The sequence below is a fragment of the Pogona vitticeps genome, chromosome 2, assembly GCF_051106095.1.
Source record: "Pogona vitticeps strain Pit_001003342236 chromosome 2, PviZW2.1, whole genome shotgun sequence".
NCBI lineage: Eukaryota > Metazoa > Chordata > Lepidosauria > Squamata > Agamidae > Pogona > Pogona vitticeps.
In genome coordinates, this window is record NC_135784.1 from 124,037,527 (window position 1) to 124,061,570 (window position 24,044).

Sequence of the window (24,044 nt, forward strand, 5' to 3'; positions counted from 1 at the left end):
AACTAGGAGGTTTTCTAAGGGTAGAATTTTCCAGAAAAGTAATTTTTTGAAGTGCAGTTTGACCCTGAATCTTGGTAAGGTCCATTCTCCATTGCAACCTACTGGGACTGACTTGAATGTTTGCCTCACATGAAAGAGTCCTTTAAAGAAGGCAAAATAATATGCCTTAGGTACAACAAATGCCAAATAACTGAGTCAAAATGGCAGAGTCTCTACAGAGCAAAGAGCCAAGCAGATCAGTCTCACCATCATTACCAAGAAAAGGATTGTTCCATAACACACGAGGATTTGAAGCCCCTAGACCAGTGATGGCGAACCTATGGCGCACGTGCCACAGCTGGCACGCAGAGCCCTCTCTGTGGGCAGGTGAGCCATAAGTCACCATCAAAAAATACTTACACATCATCTGATCCCGGATTTTGGCACTCCCCTCTGCTCCTGCAATGGTCCAGCATAGGGGTGCAATGGTGGCCATTACCAGTCTAGCCCAACAGGGGATTGGAGGACTGGTAAGTATTTCTTCCAGAGAAGACTCCCTGGAAAAGACTCTGATGTTGTGTGAAGTGTGAAGGCAAGAGGAGAAGGGGACGACAGAGGACGGGGTGGTTGGACAGTGTCACTGATGCTACCAACATGACTTTGACCCAACTCTGGGAGGCAGTGGAAGACAGGAGGGCCTGACATGCTCTGGTCCATGGGGTCACGAAGAGTCGGACACGACTAAACAACTAAACAACAACAAAGTAGTGTATTTCTCTGTTAATACCTCCCCTAGAAGCAAACACAAGCATTTAACCCTTGCAGTGCAAGGGCAGTTGTTTTTTCTAAACTAAAACCTCAGTATTCAGGTTTAATTGCAGTGTTGGAACTTTGAAATAAAGAAGTTGGTTTTGTTTGACACGTTGGCCACTCTGGCTCAAAAAGGTTCACTATCACTGCCCTAGAGTAGACCATTTCCGCAAACGGAAAGAAGCCAAAAATACTTTGCCATAAGAGGTCTTTGCCCAAGCAGGAAAACAAGCAACGCTTGCATCTTTGTGGGGCAAACACACACCATGTTCAGAAAATCCAAAACAAATTGATTAACAGTTCCAAAACCAGAGGCTGAAAGGAGGAGGAAAGGATGTGAGCTTTTAGAAGAGTTGCAAAGAATTACTCAGAACAGTATACACGTGGATCGGTTTCGCCGGCCAGCTTGGAGTTCACCACCCCCATCTAAGCCGTGGGGCTCCGTCCAGGCAACGCGGAATGGGGGATGGGTGGGGGATGCGGAGCGAGACCCGAGAAACAGCCGCTTCGCTTTGATCCACAGAAATCTGGAACGGCCCGCGCCCCTCGCGCCTTCGGGTTCTGCGTCGGCTCTTGTTATTGCAGACTCGAAGGCGCGGGCCACCCATAAACAAGCCCGCGAAGTGGCACGGGCGCCCTTTAACGGCACTGCGCGGGGACTAAAATGGTGCCCGCTACTGCCTTCCTCCAAAGTGGACTGGCTGCAATTTACCTGGAATAAAAACAGAAAGATATAGAAAGAAAGGGGCCCCTCGCTCTCTCCCTTACGTGCGAGAGGGGCCGGCAACGGCAAGGCCCGTCCGGGCTGCCCGCTTTCTTTCTGCACAGGAAAGCCCTGGCACAAGAGTGAAGGCAGAGGGCGGGCCCGCCGCCTGGACGCGGGGCGGAGGTGGGGGGGGGAGGAAAGAGGGAGCGAGCGAGCGAGCGAGCGAGCCGGGATCCTTTCCAAACTGTCGTGAGTAGGCAGGGGAGGCAGGGAGCGGGGCAGCCCGGGCAGGGTGCGTCCTGTGTGGCCCCGGAGGAAAAAGAGGGCCTGGCGATCCGCGGCCCAGCAGCCGCAGCGGCGGAAGACGCGAACGGCCCGGCGGTGGGAGCAGCCCCTGGACGGGGCCCCGCCGCGCAGCCACCATGCCCGCCACGGGAGGCGAGTAAGTGATCCGGCACGGAAAGCGAGCTCTGCTCTCCCGCCCTCCTGCTCTCTGTCCACACAAGGCTGTGGATGGGGGTGGGGGGAGGAGAGGGCGGTGGTCCAGAGGCTTTGGGGGGGGCCCGAACAAAGTTTGAAGAGTCACCCCGGAATGCGCCCCCCCCCGCCGGAGAGACGTCAGCTCTCTGGGCCGAGGTTCAGGGCGGCGAGATCGCCAAACCGACTTGGGCCTGGCGCCCTGCTTGGCCCTCCTCTGGGGAGCGACGTCGGGAGGAAACTCTTCCCCCCCCTTCCGCGCCCCGGATCGGGACTCCTCCGCTCAGCACCTGCGGGCACCGAGCGGGCTTCCTTCGAGATCCTCGGGGCAGCCTGGGGAGGGAGGGAGGGAGGGCGGCCAACGTCGGCCGTGCACCCTCGCCAGGATCGGGGAGATTTTCTGATCTCCCCCCCCCCCCGGGCGGGTGGGCCTTTCGTGCTCTCGCTTTGCCAGAGCGGGTTGTTTGGCGCCGTCAGATGAAGCAGGCAGCTGGTGTACATATCCCGAGCATGAGCGCACAACGTGGGCATGGGGCAGAAAGGGGGGAGGAGGAGGAGGGGGGGGAGGACTGTGTTGCTCGGATATTTATAGCTCGTGAAATCCTCCTGGAGGCAAAGGTATGAAAGGAACAGAAGCTCTGGCCCCCTCGCTTTTGCTGGCGCTGGCGCTCTCACACGCTCTGTTTGGGATTCCCTCCTTCCTTCAGAAACATCAATACAGTACTGTAGAAGGAAATTGCAAAAAGAGGTTCTGTCATGCATGAGCTTTTCTAAAGGAGCAAAGGCTGCCTTTGTCAGATGGCACCAGAGAGTGGACATTCTGGGTAGTTTGGGCAGCATATAAATTGAATAAATAAATAAATAAATAAATAAATAAATTCTTTCCCGAAAGCTGGTGAGACAATGGCTGAAATCCTGCTCCTTCGTTTAGTAAGTCCTAGCTATATAGTAAGCCCGTTGAAAAACTGGGGACGAGGGGACCCAACGCCTCCATAAATTCTCCTGTATCAGTGGACTTTCTCTAGCTGTGACTTGCTGTGCTGGACTAGATTTCAGCAATAAATATTCATCTTTAGGTTATAAAGATGCCCATTTGTTCCGTTAAGCTGCTGCTGTGTTAAGGGAAAACACTGGATACCTCCAGACTACATGTTTACTGATCGGTTTCACTGCCTCAGTCACACGGTTTTATAGGAGGTCCACCTGTGCTTATTTGTGGCCCTCTCATGTTTCCCTTCCGGTCCTAGCCAGACCTACCTCACTCTGTTTGATGGCCTGGTCAGTTTCCCTCCCACTGAAATCTTTCTTACCTTCTTCCATTTGTAACCCTCCTCTATTTTCCTACTATGTTTTTGAGTCTCATTTCTTTCAGCAATAAATCTGTTAAGGAGAAAAAGGTAGACCGTCTGCATTACTGAGGGGTAATAGAAATCACCTGTTTGCTGTCAAAAGTTGCCTCTGACTTATGGCAACCTTATGAATGAGTGATCTGCAAAATGTTCTCAACAGCCCAACTCAGCTCTTATAAACTCAAGTCTGTGGCTTATTTTGTGGAGGTAATCCATCTCTTCCTTTTTTACCCGCTGTCCTCAACTTTTCCTGGCATTACTGTTTTTTGCCTTGTCATAATGTGCCCAAAGTGTGACCGTCTGAGTTTGATTCTTTTTTCTTCCAGAGGTATGCAAAATGTTTGACAGTTTCAATTTCTTCGTTGTCAGAATTAATGTTAGAGTTCTTCTGTAATTGTAATTGCAATTGTAATTGCAGTTCAACTGCAATCCTGATTTTGCACGTTCTTCTTTTCCTTTCATCAATACATTTCAAGTCATTGTTGCTTTCTGCGAGTAACATGAATGTCATCAGCATATCTTGAATTATTTTCACCCCTCCTTCATCTGAAGCTAGTCCAGTTTTCCACATCATGTGTTCTACATACAGGTTGAACAGATAGGGACATGAAATCCATTCCTTTACCTATAGGAACCCACTCTGTTTCCCCATAGTTTGTCCTAACAATACTGTACAGTAGTTTATTGTCCACAGTGTAGGTTATGCATCAGGACAATCAAGTGCTGAGGCACACCCATGTCTTTCAAAACAACCCAAAACTTCACATGAGCTGCACAGTCAATGGCTTTGTTGTACTGTAGTCTATAAAGCATAGACTGATCTTTTTCAGAAATTCTTCAATGCAATCCAGGGGGCAGCATGTATTGCCAATATGATCATGAGCGCCTCTACCTTTCTGGAATCCAACTTGAACATCAAGCTTTTCTTGCTCCATACAAGGCAAAGGCCTTTGTTGCAACACTTTCTTCATTGCTTTGCTTGCAGGGGAGATTGGAACAATGGTTGTAAAGTATACTAGTTTCTTCACTCCATATAGGGTAAAGGTCTTTGCTGAAAAACCTTGAGCATCACTTTGCTGTTTAGAAGCACCCACTATCTTGGTTAGGGAAACACTGTAAAAAAATTAAAAGAACAGTGTCAAATTACTCTACGATACATGTTTAGGGTCTTTGTTTTGGTTTCTTTGTTGACTCATTCACTGTTTCTTAATGACTTTCCTCAATGTAGCACCAGTTTTCTAGATAAATAACTCATTTCCCCAGCCTTCATATCTTCATTTCAGAGTCGCCATAAGTCAGAATTGACTTGATGGCCCGTCATCATCGTTGAGTATCAGTCACAATTCCACTCTGAAGTGCCACAACACTGTTTTTATTTTTTAAAATATATATATATATATGATGAAGATAGAAAAAGGCAAGTCACACAAAGCTTGGGCTTCTCTTAAAAACCAGATATCATTTTCTATATTATAGTTACAGAACAATTTTTTGCTTAGGACTTGAGTTCCAGTTTGAGACAAGGCCTGAGAGAATGCATTCCAAAAAAAAAGGGTAGGGCCAAGGGAGCAGGAGCCCGGTGGCAAAAAGAATGGGGCCAAAGTGTAGGGCCAAACATAAATCTTAGAAATTCGCTGTCTTTTTTTTCACCAAGCACAAAAAAGGGCCCAGGTCTGCAGAATGCACAGGTCAGTTTCGTTCAGCACCTTGCAAAGTGCCTGTGAAGTGTTCAGCAGGGTTCTCGGTGAGGTTATTTAAAAGTTAGATGTCTATAAATATCATGTCATGCCCAGTCATTGATAGGAGACAGGAGCCGAAGGACATGCTGACCCATTGACGAACACAAGGGACCCTATCTGGCACATAGGCTGGCAGCTCCCAATCACTGCTCCACAGATAAAAGGATGGCATCCTTCTCATGGTGTCTATATGGGGGGAAATCCAAATCCCCTCTATATTATCTCCTCTGAACTTTTCCTCCACCACAGCAATTGCATGATCATGAGTCCAAAGGACCTCTTTTTCTGTTCTTTGCTGCAGCTCCAAAGGAGAAGATTATTCCACAGCTATCCTGCGCCAGAAGCACCGCCCCAACCGCCTCATTGTTGATGAATCTGCCAATGAAGACAATAGTGTGGTGAACCTGACTCAGGTACATAGGAACCCACTGCTAGAATGGACCGACATTATCCCCCTGTCGCCAAGCTTCACAATCAAATGGAATGGCCAGCCCATTTTCTTATATCCTGTAACAAATAAACAATACAGTATGTCCTTATCCAGTGAACGCCATGAACCCAGACCTGAGTAGTTCAAATGGGGAGAGGAATATTTATTCTTACTCCTGCCTAGGCTTCATGGGGGGGCGTTATTAGGGGAAAACTGAGGTCAAGTGAATCCCGTGTTACTCATACCACACACAACCCAACTCTACTTTTTCCCTCAGTTCCAGGATACCTCAAGTCAGGGGTAGGGCTTGTACCACCTGCCACCCTCCAAGATTATGCTTTGTGCCTTCCAGCCAATTCTCAAAATCTCTGGCCTTTGGCCATGTTTTCTGGGACTGGTGGGAGTTACAGTCCAAAACATCTGGCAGATGCCTACCTGTGCCCTACGAGGTTGGGACCTCTGACAACTTTGCAGCCCTGAGAGTCCTTGAAGACACACCTATTTGGGTTTGGACTGGATGGGCAGCCTCCAGAGATTTGGGGGTTTCATGTGCCATTTCTGGACCTCACAGGGCTGCGCTTGTTCCCATGATTCCATTTTTAATATAAAAATTAACTTTGAAAAGCCTGAAACAAAATGATGCCACCCAACTCCCCTGCCCCACATGCACACACAACTTGGAGTAGGGGATTTGGGGCACAAAGATGTTGGAGGTCACGTCTGGGCCCTTGGAGGCCCTGAGGCTTGCATGTGGCCCACCTCTGGAATAAAACCCTCCCACCTGCCTCCCAGGGACAGAGTGCTTTTAGTTAGAAGGGCTTTAGCGCTTTTGAAAGCTGGTTGCATCCTGGATTGAGGAAAAAACAACATGGAGACAACATGGAGTTTCTTAGGACAGACGATACATGAGGCTAAGTATTCACACCTAGCATCCTAGATGGTGATACTTAGCCTCATGTTTAGTCTGTCATAGGAAATAGTCATAGGGATATTCTTGTGAATATGAATGTCATAAGGAATCTTAAATATTCCCATCAAGATTGAGACTAGAGATGGGGGTATTCGTATACAAATACGAATATCCCCACACAGGTGGAAGTAATGAGGGTCTGGCCCCATGGGGCCGGACTGGCCACTCACGATTTTGCCGTTGCTGGCAGCTCCACGAAGGCTTCCTATTGCACTGTTGTCCACAATGGAATAGCTACTCTCTGACCTAGCAGAGAGGTTTGTCACCCCGCCTCCTGCCAGGAGTGGGTAATCGATTGCGGACAACAGTGCGATAGGAAGCCTCTGCGGAACCAGAGGAAGCAGTGAAATTGTGAGTGGACAGTCCGGCCCCATAGGGCCAGACCTTCATTGTTTCCACCTGTGTGGGGATATTCATATTCATATACAAATACCCTCATCTCTAATTGAGACATACCTATGTATAATCCATATATGCAAAAATGATCCAAACAGATAACATATGAACTCACAGACCTATCTTAGATTAACCCACAGATATCAGAGATAAAAAAAGCGTAACCTTGAAGTCTTGATTTTCTCCAGGAACAAAGGTACTGCCATATATCATGGATATGCAAAAGATTCCTATGTTTGTTCTCACACAGATGGGCACAAAAACACGGTCATAGACAAAGATGTCTAGCTTGCATATATCTCTGCTAAAGGAGCCTTGTCTTGTTTCCGCTCTTTTCTTGGTTTTCCACAGGCCAAGATGGAAGAGCTGCACTTGTTCCGGGGGGACACCGTGCTGCTGAAGGGAAAGAAACGCCGGGAGACGGTGTGCATCGTGCTCACAGATGACTCCTGCCACAGTGAGAAGATTCGCATGAACCGGGTAACCCGGAACAACCTCCGTGTGCGTCTTGGAGATGTGGTCAGGTGAGGCTGACCCAAGTGGTGGCGGCAGTGGCAGGAAAGCTCAAGGCATCGCGTTGAACTGGGTCGGGGGCTGATGGAGAGCCATGGATACGCTCCGCCCCAAAGCTTTGGGAGCAGGTGGTGGAAGGGTAACTTGTACCACCATCAGCAAGACCGTTGTGGAGAAGGGAGGCCTTACCAAATGGGGGGGGGGTTAAAATAGGGACTTGGAAGAGCGGGGTGGGTGGGAGACAGCTCTGATTATTTGTAATTAGCTTTACGTAAGTTGATCAGAATAGATACTGATTTCATGGTGTGACTTGGTATTAAGTTTGGGGATCACACTAGAATGTATTATGGGCCGCTGTATTAAACTGACAGTGTGGGTTGCTCGTCGATTGCTTTTCCAAGATATTCAGGGTGTCCTAGGATGTGTGCGTGTGTGTGTGCGCACGCACATGTGTACTGTGCTATCTTCTGGTGGCCAGCTGAGCCTTTCTCTGTACAGTGTGCAGGCCTGTCCAGATGTGAAGTATGGAAAGCGAATCCATGTCCTCCCCATCGATGATACTATCGCAGGCTTGACTGGCAACCTCTTTGAAGTTTACCTCAAACCCTATTTTCTGGAGGCCTACCGACCTGTGCACAAAGGTGAGGACTACTGAGATGAGCAGCGAGGAGCCTCCAGCCCAGCCCATAGGGCAGACCTGGACCCCCAGGCCTCTATTTCCATCTCTCTCTCTCGCCTGCCAGACCTAGTTAACTAATTGCGTGGTTAGTTGTATTGTTACCAGATGTAGCGATAGCCACTAGGCTAGACAGAGATTTGACAAAGTGAACTCCCAGGCTCTGGCTTTGCTGCCAGATGCCTAAACCACTGGGCTATCCAGCCAGCGGGAGAAAGGAAGACACCAATAATATGGAGAATTCCAATATGGGGCCAGCCCTTGACATGGTGAAGGATGCTTTGCCCAGAGTTCTCCCAAACCCAGAAGTGGTTTCTCATTCTGAGCATGAAATGGGAGGGAGGAGAATTCTGCCCGCCCAGCTAGGATCTGTGTTCCAGTCCCTCTTTTCTTGGGTGTGGGGGGTACCATTTGCATTTCTGTGTCTTACCACGACCTCATCTTTAACGTAGGGCACCATGACTGTACCAGGACTCGGGAGCAATGCATTACAAGTAACAATGTTGGTGTAACACATTATTTTTGGCGATAAAAATAGCATAACGGTTTATCTTTTCTCATATTTTAACACTGACATGTACATTTTTTGGATGTAGCATTATTTGTTAGTCATACATCCTTAGAGCATTTTTTTAAGTCCTAAGGAAGCAGCTCTTTTTGGCCATTTTCCTATTTTTAAGGTTTTAATCAAATTATTGTCATTATTTTAAAATAATCTGGAAATAGCACCTTATTAATGCATTACTTGTAAAATAATGAGGAACAGCAAGGCTCCTGCAATGTATATTTTTAAATGCATTAATTGTTTTGAATAATGTTGCAGGCTCTGGACTGACCTGTGATGAGGAAAAAATTAATTTGATGACACAATTAATCTTTTCTTCCCAGGTGACATTTTCCTTGTGCGAGGTGGAATGAGGGCTGTGGAGTTTAAGGTTGTTGAGGTAGATCCGAGCCCCCACTGCATCGTGGCTCCCGACACCATTATCCACTGTGAGGGCGAGCCCATCAAGCGGGAGGTGTGTGTGCATGCGAGAGTGGGGGGGGGCTTGAGACATACATGTCAGGGCTGGGATGGGACACAGCCAGTAGTGGGGTTTGGGTTGGGCGCTTACTCCTAAATGCCACTGGAACATCCTTCATTCTGGACAGCGCAGAGGGATAGGGCTTTGTGTGTTGGGTCTGTCATTGAAAACTTCCCCGTGGAAGGGTGTCTAAGGACAGTTGGTGGGAAAGGGAGGGGGAGCACGGAAGTCAAAATAGGCTGGACAGGTGGGCAGAGACTGAGTCCTGTCACAGGGCACTTTCTGTTTGCATCCCATCTCTGTCCTCTCAGGACGAAGAGGAGAGCCTCAACGATGTTGGCTACGATGACATTGGGGGCTGCCGTAAACAGCTGGCACAGATCAAGGAGATGGTGGAGCTCCCGCTGAGACACCCAGCGCTCTTTAAAGCTATTGGTGTGAAGGTACAGCTGGGGATGTGGGAAGGCCCAGGTCCTCATGGCCTCCCGGGTATCGGTCAACCCAGTTTTTTCCTTTCAAGCATGTGCTGCAGCATTTCAGCACCAGGCGAATGGCAGCATTTCCCCTGCCTTTCTTTCCAATCCAGAGTGTCCTTGGAGGTGATTCTGCTGAAACGGCAGCAGAGACCTTCTCTCCTGGGGTGTCCCCTTGCGTTGTGCTCCATTTCCTCCCCCCCCCCCCCGTGGCCCAGGGTTTCTTCTCTCCGCCAGACGAGCCAATTCCTTTTCCCAAGCATCCTCGATGTGACTCTTCTGCTTCCTCTCTTCTTTCTTCCTCAGCCTCCACGAGGGATTCTACTTTATGGCCCACCCGGCACTGGGAAAACGCTGGTGGCCCGTGCGGTTGCCAATGAAACAGGAGCCTTTTTCTTCCTGATCAATGGTGAGCATGATTTGGAGGGAGTCCTTAGGAAAATCGAGTCCTCCATCCTGAACATCCTGTTCCAGACCTTCCCACAGACAGACATAACAGGAAGAGAGGTCCCTGCCCTGGGGAGATTACAGATGGTGGGCTGTTTCAGAAGTAGGCACCTGCCAAACGGCCAGTGTGTTTTGCCAGTTACTCTCTTAGTTTCTCTGAAGTATTGGGGCAGTTGCCCAAAAAACTCAGGCCTTTACCCATTGCTGTCTTATTCTTCCACAGGCCCAGAGATCATGAGCAAACTGGCTGGGGAGTCAGAAAGCAACTTGCGCAAAGCTTTTGAAGAAGCGGAGAAGAATGCTCCAGCCATCATCTTCATTGATGAGCTGGATGCCATTGCTCCTAAGAGGGAGAAGGTAAGCAGCAAGAGGACCTCTGAGGAGCTGCTCTTCCCAGGGGGGTGCTGGAGGTCAACACCAACAGGGTTGCCCTTGTGGGGTCTACCCTCCAGGATGGTAGGGAGGAGGATGTCATTCATCACCTCCCACCCCTGGAGAGGTTTCCCTCCCTGCCTTACTCTGGGGAAATCCAATCTGTTCCCTCACCCTGCTCGCCTGCTGTGAGGGCTGCCGTTCAGAGGAAACCGTGAAGCCAGGAGAGGGCCCCTGTTAACCTGTCTTCTCACCACAAAAAAACTAATACTTCTACCTTGCAAGCCTGGGCTCTGCTATAACACTGAGGAGGGTGGAATAAAATGAAGGTTTTGTACCAGCCTCCCACAGCAGGAGTAGGCACCTCCTGTGCCTGATACCAGCTAGAGCAAGAGGTAGAGGGATAGTCCTGGCGGATCCATCTTTAGATGAGCAGTATGGAGACTCTGCAGAGTTTAGCAGGTTACCTTTGCTAGCATTATACTGTCAGTGGAGAAAAATAAAGATTAATAATTCCGACTCACGGTGACCCTTTTCAGGGTTTTCCAGGTAGAGAGAACTCCGAGGTGGTTTGCCATTCCCTTCCTCTGGGGGCACCCTGGACCTGTTCAGCTTGCCCAAGGCCACACAGGCCGGGATTTTCTCCCAGGAGGCTCGCCTGGCCTCTGGTGTTCCAAGTCACTGACTTATCCAGCCAGAGGTGCTGTCAAAAGTCCCGTGTCTTTCATCTCCCTGTGTTTATTTGTTTATTTATGACATCTGTATCTATTTTTCTCTTCCCAGAAGCCCCAGGCAGTGAGCATTGCTCTTTCCCACACTATTTTATCCTCATAGTAAGCCTTCAAGGTAGGTTTTGTTGAGAGGTGGTCACCGATCCAAGGTCAAGGCAGAAAGAGGACTTGAACCGGGTGTTTCCAGCCCTTGTCCGACTCTCTGAGCACTAGACTAAGAACATCCCAGTAGCTACATTGCCCAACACAGGTGCAGGGACAAAGAGACAGTCTGCCCGGAGTACATCCCCTTTCTCTTCTGCTGCTGCTCCGCTTACCTTCTTGCTGTACACTCTTACCCTCAAATACCTGCTCGTGCTTATTGGCCGCTAGATGGTGCTGTGCTCAAAGGTTTGGTGCCCACTGCCCTAGATTCTGTATATGTGGCCTTCTCTAGGAGTGCCAGAAGGGCAGCCACGCCTGCACCTGTGTCTTTTACCTCCTTTTTTTTGCTCTTCTGTTTCAGACCCATGGGGAAGTAGAACGGCGTATCGTCTCCCAGCTGCTCACCCTCATGGACGGTCTCAAACAGCGCTCCCACGTGGTAGTCATGGCAGCTACCAATCGACCTAACAGTATTGACCCTGCCTTGCGGCGCTTTGGTAAGAGACCCACTGCACTCTTTTCCCCCCTGCTGCTCCAGGCATTCTCCTGGGTGGGACGTGGGTGAGTCTTCTGTTCATTCAGAAGCAAACAATGCCCCCCCCCTTCTGCCCTCTGTGGGATGTGGGGAGCAAATGTGTTGTATTTTGACATGCCTTAAAAGAATCTGTGGAGATCCCATGCCACCAGTTTTTAAAAGTTTCCCTTTTTTTGGACAGGCTGCTAGAGTGTGCAAGGGGGCTTTATCTATTAAAAAAGGAGAGAATGCTACACCAATACCCATTAAAAATTGGGAGGGTGGATGTTGTGGGAACAGGTGCAGACTTTGAAGATCCGTGCATGGGCTTGTGTGGTCCCTGGACCTCGGGCGGCTGCCTGTCCGTGTTTTAGGCCATAGCCTTCCTGGCTCCCTCCTTGCATGCCCTGATTCATTTCATCCTTTGCCATAAGTTCACAGATTTTCTGTTCATTGAATAGGAGTGTGATATGGACTTAGTTAGAGCTCATCTCTCTTCTCCAGGGCGCTTTGACCGAGAAATTGACATTGGGATCCCAGATTCAGTGGGAAGGCTGGAAATCTTGCAGATTCATACCAAGAACATGAAACTGGCTGATGATGTGGACCTAGAGAGGGTGAGAGCCAGGGAGTGGAGATCTGCAGGGAGAAAGAATGGATCCGTGGGATAATCAGAGGTGTACAGGTTGTATGTGTATGTCATAAGGAGCTATCACAGCTCAAATATGACTTTGAAATTGTTTTGGGCATGGCCTTCCAAGAATATTATCTCCCAAATTAATCAAGAGTTTCAAATTCAAGAGATATGTTGAATAACAGCACAGAACGCTTGGGTTAACAGCAGTTCCCAATTTGAAAAGGTATGTTGCACATGAAAGAAAACAGAGAAGCCTCAGGAACAATGGATGTTGGGGTGGAGGTGTTGGTCAGGGAACCAAGACGGCCTTCAGGGCACACGTCCTTGTTCAGCAGCTGGGCGTGAAAAGGAGATTGACAGACAGTTTGACAGGATACCCTGTAAAGTTAGAGGGGTTTTTTTGTATAGAAATGCAAGGAACAGGCTTATACTATATCAGACTATTGATCCTTCCAGTCTGGTATTATCCACACTGGCTGACAGCAGGACTCCAGGTTTTTAGACAGGCTGTTTCCCCAGCTCTCCTTGGAAATCCCAGAGTTGGAATCTGGGACTTTTGAACGTCCAGAGTTATGGCTCCTTCACTGCTTGTGCCAACAGGAGACAAGGAGGGTTGGAGTTTGGGAGAAACCAGGTGGTGGGAGGTTGTGGCAGCGTTACAGGGTTCTCTAAATTGGAGGCATAATCAACACATTTCTGTTGGTTATGCCTCCAGTAGTGTCAAATGACTCACTTAAGACAGGCGCAGAAATACTATATATAGAAGCTGCGGCAGGGACTTGATGCCTTTACCAAAAGAAATTCTGAGGGGGTTATTATGCACACTTGTCACCAAAATGCCCCTCTGACACAGGTGGTCTGTGGTTGCAGGTGGCCAACGAGACGCACGGGCACGTGGGTGCTGATCTGGCAGCATTGTGTTCAGAGGCAGCGCTCCAGGCCATCCGCAAGAAGATGAGTGTCATCGATCTGGAGGATGACACCATTGACGCTGACATCCTCAACTCCATGGCTGTCACCATGGATGACTTCCAGGTAGGCCAGCCTCTGCAGAGGCCTATGCACAGAAGTGTTCATCCATTAATATTGCCTTTCTTTTTTCATGTTTACAAACAGAGTTCTGTAAATATGAAGAATTCATAGCTTAGAATGAATTCTTCTTCCTTGAACTGTTCTAGAACTTCACTGGCCTTCCTCATCTTTCCAATTTCTAAACAGCTCCAAACAGTGTCTGCTCTGAACCAGGCAGGAGTGAAAAGAACATTTACCATTTAAGTAATTCCAGCCCAGCTGCCAGTAACCAATGATAAAGGCTTGTGGGAGATGTAGTCCAAAATATCCTTAGCGCTGACCCATAATGTTCTAGTTTTGATTGAGTTCCAAATAGGTGATGGTCTCCCATTACTTTGGTCTCGTGCATTAGGTCTTCATTTGTTTCCTGACTGTTACTTCATTTCTCAGTTTCCTTCTCACTTAAATGAACATTAACAGGTATGCACATGATTCTGTTTATTTCACCTGTAAATTCTAGCTGTGGCCTAATCAAGCAATCTGTTGTTATATTAGAGCTTGGCTAGATGGCTCAATTGGTGCAGGATGGAGCAGGCTGCATAGGGTCACTTAGGGTTGTATAGAGGTCTGGTATGCCATTTGGTGTGATCCTTGCATCCACACACCATATGCACCTCAAGCGACCCTATTGGGCCTGCCTCCCTTAAGAAAAGAAACAAGCCAAAACCTTCCTTGCCCCTTCTTATCTCCTTCTGAAAGGAAGCTTTCAACTAAATAGTTCTAAAAGGTACAGTGCATTTATGCTTTTTTAAAAAGTTGCTTCCTCCTTATGCCCCTTCACAGGGAAGTTGAGGAAGTTTTTAATTTCCCAATATCATTAAGTGGCTAAGCTTAACTAAACTGGGAAATTGAAACTAGATGGAAAATTTAAAGCATCAAAACCTGCTTTGGTTGGATCCCAGTGATCACACATGTTGGAAATTAATCAGAATGGAGTGATCCTATCTGCAGCTTTAAACGAGTAGCCCCTGACAGGGAGCCAGAAAGGTGGGGGTAGAAATGCAGTGAAGATGGGCTGGTTTGCGCTGACGTTTACATCATCTGACTGCCAGCAAAAGGAGCAAACCATCCCACCCCCACAGAGGATCAAACAGGGAGACAGATGCCAGGGCAGTCACCCCCTACGTGTACCTGAGATCAACTGAAAAAAAGCATACGTGTTCCCAAAAAGAGAAGTCAACTCCCACCAGTCTTTCTGGTGATCAGCATGATTTAATCCTGAGAGCTTCCTTGCAACCCGGTTATCACATCCTTCCCAGTGCAGGTGTTAAGACATCTCCAGGCCCCGGTGTCTTTTCCCCCATGAACTGAAAGCCGTTTCCTCCAGTGCTGTCTCCAGAGCAGCAAATTGCCTGGAATTGGCACCATGTCGCTCCTAGTGTGGCTGAGCTGTTCTGGTTTTCCTTGTGGGCAATGAATGGAGAAATGGAGCCCAAGTGAATGCTTGGCCTCTGTCAGAGGCGCTCCGTTTTCAGTGCTTTGCGCCTACTGCCCTGGCAATCACGCTTTACTGCCCTGCTCTTTCTCCTGCTCTGCAGTGGGCCCTTGGCCAAAGCAACCCTTCAGCCCTGCGTGAGACGGTCGTGGAGGTGCCCCAAGTCTGCTGGGATGATATCGGGGGTCTGCAGGAAGTCAAACGGGAGCTCCAGGAGCTGGTTCAGGTGAGTAGAACTACAGGGAAGGGATTTCAGACTGTTCCACAACTAGTAGCTGCAGAAGGAGTAGCAAAAGCAGCAGCAGAATTCACGGTTTCATTCTGGTACTTGTGCAAAGGCCTCTGGACAGTTTGGTAATAGTTGGGAGGCACAGGAGTCATGGGCATTAGGGATTTGCAGGGACAGTGAGATCATCTGCCTCCCCCTAAAAACACACGCACGCGCGCACGCGCGCACGCACGCACGCACGCACACACACACACACACACACACACACACACACACACACAAAGCTCTCTCTGCTACCTCTGAGCTTAGCTGTAATCATATTAGCAGAGGGCAAAAAATTTCTGTTTTGAGCTGAAAAAGAGACTCCTGGGCAATCTGTGCTGGTGTCTGTGTACTTGCCGCCCCCACACATGCAGTTAGTTTGTGGCTGGAAGGGGGGGGGAACATTTCCCCCAGTTTGGTGGTGAGTCCTCTCTCACACACCTTTATCCACACACCACTCTGATCCCATACGTGGATCAACACAGACACCTGCCTCTCTGGATTCTGCCTGGGGGTGTAGCATTGAGGATCAACATGCTAAGCACCTAGGTTTGACTTTTCCCTGCACGGAGCACGGGGTTGGACTCGATGGCCCTATAGGCCCCTTCCAACTTCATGATTCTGTGAGAAAGTTCTACGGGAAAGTACTTCATCCCCCTCAATAATTCAGGGCCTCTGAATGGGCCAGAGATAGCATCAGGTTTCAATGAGATGGGCTGCTTTTTCTCTAACATCTATATCTCACAGCACCCCTATGGAGTTAAATCCACTGAAGGTGCAGGGCAAAGGCTGTCTTCAAAGTAACTGGGTTTCACATTATGCTGGGCTTTATATACTAAGCCCAAGGCCTTGAATTGCACCAGGAAACAGTTTTAACTGCATGTGGGGAGGAGAGGTAATGCTTTGCTTTTGCCACCATTATAGCAGTTGCTGTCTGCATTAATAGAAGTTCAAAGTGGTTACTTGCAATTTATACGTGTTGCAAGAAATGGAAATCACAGAGATGCAGGCAAGTGCACAGACAAGCTTACAGAGCAAAAGAGAAAAAAAAGAAGACAAGAAAGCAGTTTAAGCAGAGATACATCACCCACTTGCCAGGGATGTTGCAACTGCATTACTCAGTCGGTTGGAGTAGATGACCTCAGAACCCTTCCAGTTTCTCTGATTCTAAACCTGCCTCTTAACCAGAACTTGGAAAAGTCAGGGTTTTTAAAAAATTATTATTATTTCAACACTTAAGAGTTCCTGGGTAATGGTGAAAGAAGTATCTTTCCCAACTCTGCTATTTCTTGGAATACGACAGCCAGCATCACACCAAGGGACACATCATGATGCTACTGTTATGCATGTTTGTTTGTTTGTTTAATTTCTATTGCGCCCATCTAGTCATTTGACTGCTCTGGACGGCATACAGCATACAAAATAAGCAATTAAAATTGTTCTCCATTGAAGCTTTGTCCGAAGAGGAAGGCAGGCAGTAAGGCGACCCATTTGAGATAACGGTTGCTGAACCTACACTGTGAAGCAGGTTAATGCAAAGGTAGCCAAGGGGGTGCGCATGCGGAGAACAGTGATCCTCAGCAGATCGTCTCAATGTGGGACCTTAACCACAGTCTCAGGAAGAGTGACACTCCCTCCCCCTTCTGATGGATCAGTCCACAATGAGAAAAAGAACTGGGACTCAGAGGAGTCCAAAAGGCTGAGCAGGTGCAACAGCAACCATATTTGTCAGGTTATATAGCTTCCCAAAATACGAAATGCAGGTGTATTCCACTTATGGACATACACACAGCCACCATGCCTAACATGTAGAAAGGGGCTTTTGAAGCTGGATCTGATTGGCCCAAATCCTATTACATATGTGTAGTTATGTTCTGCCAAGTTGCTTCTGATTTAGGATGACTCTATGCATGAATGACCTCCAGTTACTCCATTACGTATGTAGGCTGACAGAAGCTCAAATGGTGTAAATATTAGTGGCAAACTGCTGCTAGTTAACGTCCAATCTTGTATTCCTTGCTGTGTGCCAAGTCTCACAACTGGTACATGGCAGGGAATGCAAACATCAACTCTCTAACTAGCAGCAGTTTGCTGCTGAGATTTACACTGTTTGTTGTTGTCTTTGTCCAGCAGTCATAGGGTTCTGGCCAATATACCCAAAGCAGAGAGAGAGATGCATTTGGTGGTATCCTCTGCTATAAGGATGTGGAAGCTGTATGTGCGCGCGCTCACACACACACACACACGGCAACTGGATCCCATTTCCCCATCACTCTCTCTCTCACACACACAGACACACACACACACACACACACACAGAGCAACTGGATTCCATTTCCCGTCACTCACAGTCAGTCATTGGGGATGATTGGAGTTGTAGCTCAAAAACATTCTGAAGGGCTGTGGGTTCTTAGCCCTTACCTGAGCAAGATCAAGTCTCCTGCTTTGCAGTGCAGCTGAGCGGAGATGGAACACCAGGAAGGCTGGAACAAAGGCAAAAAAAAAAAAAAAAAAAAGCCAACCCCCAAGAGAAGTGGAGGGCTGTGCACACATTCTGCGGGGGGGGGGGGGGTAAAATTCTTTTACATTGATAGGGCCCCTAGAGGCCAGAGAAGAGTTGAAAAGCCCTAATGGGGGAATGTCAAAGAGAAGGATTGACGAACCATCTAGTTAATAAAAGGCCACCGTATCAGGGCCTTAATCGACCTGTGCTCTCTTCCCTTCATCAGTTCCCTGTGGAGTATCCTGACAAGTTCCTGAAGTTTGGAATGACGCCATCCCGAGGGGTGCTCTTCTATGGACCCCCCGGCTGTGGCAAGACCCTGCTGGCCAAGGCCATCGCTAATGAATGCCAGGCCAACTTTGTCTCCATCAAGGGCCCCGAACTGCTCACCATGTGGTTTGGAGAGAGTGAGGCCAACGTCCGGGATGTCTTTGACAAGGTGAGCACTTGGCTAGAGGCAGAGGAGGGGGAAGAGGAGAGCAGGAAGAAATGGGAGGATCTGGCTACTTGCCAGTAGCCCTTTTTTTAAAAAAAAGCCTTGAAAAATGAAGGAGACTATAAAGAGCTCAGAGTCTCTTTGAGGCTTGAAGGAAGTTACAGTACAGACTGAAGTTTTTTTTTTCTGTTAAGGAAAGCCAATCCTGAAATGTTCTGTTTAGTAAGGATTTGCCTATCAGCCACCCATGGGGAACAGTAAATCTTTTAATTTCCCTAAAATCCTTCTTTTGCCGGCAGCTTGAAGATCTGCCTGCTAACCATCCATCATTGAACCTGATTTTTGGAATTCACTGAGTTGAATTCACTGATCCTCTAATTTGGGAAAGGAGTTATAGAAGGTCTGGTGGGAGGGGGGGATGTCACACATTTGCACCCTTCCCCCCCCCCCAAACTGGATGCTCTTTAAAGAAGCTATTTCTGATCTTTAAAAAAAGGCTATGTTGTGTTATGTGCCACCCAGTTGCATTCAGTATATATTGACTCTCAGAGGGATTTCCAGGTGTGTGAGATATTGAAGAGTGTTTTTACCACTGCCCCCCTCCCCTTGCGGGAGGCTTCCACGGCAGAGCAGGGATTCAGACCCAGGCCCCCTGAGTCCCTAGTCCATCACCTCTACCCACTGCACCACACGGGCTCTCTGTTCAAAAAGTGAAAGCTCCCAAACAGCATTAAAATGGACGTTTGTGCCCCAGCAAGTGGGGGTGGGGGTGGGGGACACAATTCTTTTTTAGGCAAAGAAATGTTGTTTTCTGATGATAGGGATGCGGGGGTGGGTGGGTGGAGTCCATACTGTGGGCTGCACAATTCCCATCCCTGCTCTAGCTCTTCCGTTGCTTTTAGGTCTGGGGTGGCACATCAGCCAACATGCACGCCTTCTCTTCAGAAGGCTGAAGTAGCTGGTGCACCCAAGGCTGAGATGGGCTCCTTCAGAAGGCTGTGGGGCCTCTGAGGATGGGGCACCTGCCCTTTCCTCCTCCCTAACCCGGCTCACGTTGGTATCTTCTGCTCCCCAGGCCCGGCAGGCGGCTCCCTGCATCCTCTTTTTTGATGAGCTGGACTCCATTGCCAAGGCCCGGGGTGGCGGAGCAGGGGATGGAGGGGGTGCCGCGGACCGTGTCATCAACCAGATCCTCACGGAAATGGACGGCATGACCAACAAGAAGACTGTGTTCATCATAGGCGCCACCAACAGGTGAGACTTCCACCGGGAGGTGATGGAAGGGAGGGTGGAGCTCTGCCTACAAAGCAGACCTGAGGATGGCGCTTGTGGCTCTTTGCACACAAACCTGCTCTGGGAAAGAACGGACAACACTCACCCTACAGGGTCAGGAACTTGGCTGTTGGAAAAGAAACACTTGCTTCGTTCGGTGCCAGCCTGCCCACGTTTTAACATCTTCACGAGAGGTTCTGGTGTTGATCATACTGCTATGGAAGAATGTCTGATGGGGACCCGAAACTGGGTCCTTTTTAAAGGACCCAGCCGCCCAGAGACCTCTGGGTAGAGTGGGCGGCATATAAATTAAATTAAACAAACAAACAAACAAACAAACAAACAAACAGCTGTTCCCACTTTGGAAACGCTCTGTCAAGCGATGCAAAGCTGGTTTCTATTCTTACCTTCCAGTGGTCAAAAGACATTTTTATGGAGCCAGGCCTTTACATGCCTCAGCAGAAATATCTGTTGACAACTAGCCTGCAGTTGGTGGCATTTTCAGCTGTGTTTTTAAGAAAGCATTTGACCAAGTTTTCCTGATCTGCCTTATTTTGTTTTAAATGCAAGTTTTTTATTTTTAGCCAGCTAGTGCACTTTTTTTCCTTTTTTCAGAAAGGGGGGTTGTTATAAGTAAAACAAGTAAAAATAAGTAAGTAAACATGACTGTAATAGTTGTTAGTCCTAATTAGAGCAGATTTATTGAATCCGAGGGATTCATATAAATGTTGACTCACCATTCAGCAATTTATTCAGTGGGATCTGCTCTGGTGGGGACAGTCCGTAGCGTTTAAGCAAATATAAGTACAGTAATGGTTGTTGTGGGTTTTTCAGGCTCTTTGGCCATGTTCTGAAGGTTGTTCTTCCTAACGTTTCACCGTTCTCTGGCTGGCATCTTCAGAGGACAGCACTCTTGAAGATGCCAGCCACTCAGTGCTGTCCTCTGAAGATGCCGGCCGAGACTGGTGAAACGTTAGGAAGAACAACCTTCAAAACACAGCCAAAGAGGCCAAAAAACCCACAACAACCATCAGATCCCGGCCATGAAAGCCTTCGAGAGTACAAACATAAGTAAGTTATTTATTTACAAGTCTCAGTGCTCACTTAACTGCGAGGTTATGTTTCCATTTGCACTGCTAAGGTCTAAGGCAGTAAGGGAGGGGCTTCAGCTAAACCTCTTTGGGTGGGGAGGAAGTTCAGTCAAAAGCAGTTCTTTGGAGACAAGCTGCTGGTGCTAGATGAGTAAAAATAATACTACGCTAGCTGTTTCCAACAGGATAGCCTTCAGGTATACTGGACTATAATTCCCATTATCCCCAATTAGCATGAACCAGTTGGCTAGAAGTTGGAGGGAGTTGCAGTTCATCTAAAATGCAGTTGTCTGGGAAAGGCTCAAAATAACTCCCCTCCCCTCTGCCTGTGCACTTCCAGAGCCGGGATGTGGAGTCCACTGGGGGAAGCCTTCATATGAGTCTTGAATTAACCTGCCTGTTTGGTCCACAGACCAGACATCATTGACCCGGCCATCCTCCGCCCAGGGCGCCTGGACCAGCTGATCTACATCCCCTTGCCTGATGAGAAATCTCGCGTAGCTATCCTCCAAGCCAACTTGCGAAAGTCGCCTGTCGCCAAGGTCAGCTGAGGCAGAGTTGCAAATGGGGTAGAAATTTCAAGACAGAGAAAGAGGTGCTGAAATTGAGGGCTGGATTCTGAGTCTAGCCCCAGCCCCCCCCCCCCCCCCAGTCCACCAATGTGCCTTCCAAGAAGTGCATACGGCATGAGAGAGACGTGCCCCCTGCTGGTGGGAGGACAGTCCTTTGTGATGGCAATGCACTGTTGTCAAGACTGTGTGTGCCTTTCTCCAACAGGATGTGGACTTGAATTACCTTGCGAAGATCACACATGGCTTCTCGGGAGCAGATCTCACAGAAATCTGCCAGCGTGCCTGCAAGCTTGCCATCCGTGAGGCCATTGAGATGGAGATCAAAGCAGAGCGGGAACGCCAGCGTCATAAATATGCTGCCATGGTATGGGAACAGGGCTTCCCGACTTTCTGTAGGGGCTGGCCAGATCCCTCCCCCCTCGTTGCCCACCTCAAGGCCTACAGTCTCCTCCATGGTCCTGGTCTCCTGGGGGGGAGGCTGTGCAGATCAAGAGGGCACCCCATGACTGCTTGTCTTCCTGCCTTTTGAAACAGGATGATGATTACGACCCTGTACCAGAGATTCGACGTGACCACTTTGAGGAAGCAATGCGCTTCGCACGCCGTTCGGTCAGTGATAATGACATTCGCAAGTACGAGATGTTTGCCCAGACGTTACAACAGAGCCGTGGCTTTGGCAACTTCAGGTAATCCTGGGCGTCTGAAGGGAAACATTTCTCTCCTCTGGACACTGTGGAAGGGGGAACAGCAGCCTCCTTTTCAAAGGGAACCACAGCTCCACCCTGCCCTCAGGATCCCAGAGGTTTTCTCACCCCAGTGAGAAGTGTTATCATTCATTTGTTGTTCACTGCAGTAGAGCTCCCCGTTTGTATGATAACATCCCATCGTCCATTCTTTCTCCCAAAACAGTTTTCCACGGTTCCTTCAATAGCTGATCAGAACTCTGTGGCCACCGAGGATACTAAGTTTCTGTTAGATTATCTGGAAGGTTTCCCTCTTCTTGGGATGATGATGATGATGATGATGATGATGATGATGATTTTGTATTTCTGCAAACCTTAGGTGGCCCCTCTTCCCCACCCCACAAGGCTGCTTTACCCTCTCCATGCATGGATGATGCCATTTTGGGTACTCTCATGCCCTGAATGTCAAAAAGAGGAGCCAGAGTAAACGCAATGTACGCGAGTCATCTAAAATCAACTGAAGATCATCCACAAAGCAGCAGAGCCTCGATCTCGCTGTCCACAGGCCCCTACAGCCTTAGGTGCAGGCACCTGTGCAAGCTGGGAGCTGTGGATGTCCTTTCGGTCAGCATTCAGAAGTGTGTTAGAAAGTGCATCAGAGGGGAGCGGTGTCTTTCTGCATTGCCTGGCTTTAAACCGTATGCATTCCAGTGTACCTCCCCATACACTGTCTTCCACAACCAGCTGGCTACTAAGACCTTGCATTTATCCATGAATGTAACTGGATCGGGACCCATATTTGTTAGGCAGAAATAACAGCCTGTTTCTGCTGGACTCGCAGTACACTTTTTTTTGTCCACAGGTTTCCTTCTGGAAAGCAGGGCAGCAGTGGTGGAGGCGGCAGCAGCAGTGGAGGCGGCAGTGGCAGTGGCCAAGGAGGCCTTTTCCAGGAGGAGGGCGATGATGATCTCTACAACTGATTTGAGTTTTGCTGGAGCTGCTGGCCCTGTACGTTGATAGCTATTGTGCTCATTCATGTGAGAAGTGGTGCTTGAGGCCCGAGAGCCTGCCCTCACCCTTATATGCAGAACATAAGCTCCTAGAGATACACCCGATATGCTGAATTTTAACAGGCAAGGCCTGGTGCCAAGACCACCTCCTCCTGGGTCTTCCAGGGAAACGTGGTTCATCTTGTTGTTGGGCGGTTAAGGCAATACTTGTGGGAGCCATGAGGGGGAGTCAAAACCCAAGTGGCTGACGTAAGGACTAAGGAATGGCCATGCTGGATCAGATCAAAGCATTTTCTTTCCAGCGAAGCCCCTGCCAGATGCCTCTCAAAGGTCAAAAGCAAAATGTAAATATGTCCATTTATCCCCCTGTGTCTCATCTCAGAGACACTCCCAAGCTGGCTCGTCTTCCTTGCCACACTTGTCTACTGATGGCTTCCCGTGTAGAAGGAACTGGCGGATCAGCCTTCTGCTGGCCACCCAGCCCTGCTTTGCCAGCCAGTTTGCCCCTTTCCATTTGCCCCTTTCCAACCTTGTTGCAGAGTTAAGTATTTGGAGCCTCCAGACTCTTCCAAGAGGACGGCTGATCTCTAGTTTGTGCTAACAGGTGACAGGGACCTCTGGCAATCCACTGAATGGACACTACACGCCACTTATGCTGGAAGGGAATTCTATAATAAAGCTACTAAGCAGTACAACCTCAAAGCTGCCGTGTCTGTGTGTGTGTGCTGCCTTGAGTTGTGTAGAATAGCTGGGACCACACTATGGGATCTGATTTCAGATGCAGCCATAATGTTTAGAGACAGAGTGCCAGGCTCTCTCCCAGCTATTCCCATCTATTCTGGAGTGAATCCATAAGAATCCCTCTTCCAAGAAAAGCTGCTTCCAAGAACAGCCATTCTATCGGGTCAGCTTTTCGTCATCTTTGTTGTTATCTTTTTCTTCTTCTGCTGGGCCTTTTGCTTCCCTTCCAGTTTCCTACATTTTGCACCATCTGCACCTGAAAAGGAGTTCCACGCAACTCAAAAGGTCGTCTTGCTCTACTTTTTATGTCATCTAGAAAAGGTATTACTGAATGCATAATGATCACCACGCGTTCTTTCTTTTATTGGGCCTGTTGGCCAGATTGCCGCCGGGTTTTTAGAGGTCCATTCACACACGCTCTGGACCAGCAAAGCAAAAAGCAAAGTGGGCTGCTTATATACCATCCCGTAGCGCTTCAAGCACTCTCTAGGCAGTTGCCAAGTTAATTATGCAGGCTACACATTGTCCCCCCCCCCCCAGCGAGCTGGGTACTCATTTTACCGACCTCGGA

The 24,044-nt window shown here is 48.6% G+C and overlaps 1 protein-coding gene across 1 annotated transcript; it reads left to right on the forward strand.

Moving 5' to 3' along the window:
* The first annotated feature begins 1,683 nt into the window (after positions 1-1,683).
* LOC110082643 (transitional endoplasmic reticulum ATPase) lies at positions 1,684-23,434 on the forward strand. Its single transcript, XM_072990338.2, has 18 exons — positions 1,684-1,937; positions 5,362-5,473; positions 7,208-7,380; positions 7,868-8,010; positions 8,934-9,064; positions 9,382-9,513; positions 9,850-9,952; positions 10,214-10,347; positions 11,599-11,734; positions 12,256-12,368; positions 13,259-13,423; positions 14,998-15,120; positions 17,895-18,107; positions 19,180-19,358; positions 20,880-21,009; positions 21,245-21,403; positions 21,574-21,725; positions 22,585-23,434. Exons 1-18 carry the CDS (start codon positions 1,918-1,920, stop codon positions 22,700-22,702), a joined length of 2,436 nt encoding a protein of 811 aa, XP_072846439.2. The 5' UTR covers positions 1,684-1,917; the 3' UTR covers positions 22,703-23,434.
* The last annotated feature ends 610 nt before the right edge of the window (positions 23,435-24,044 follow it).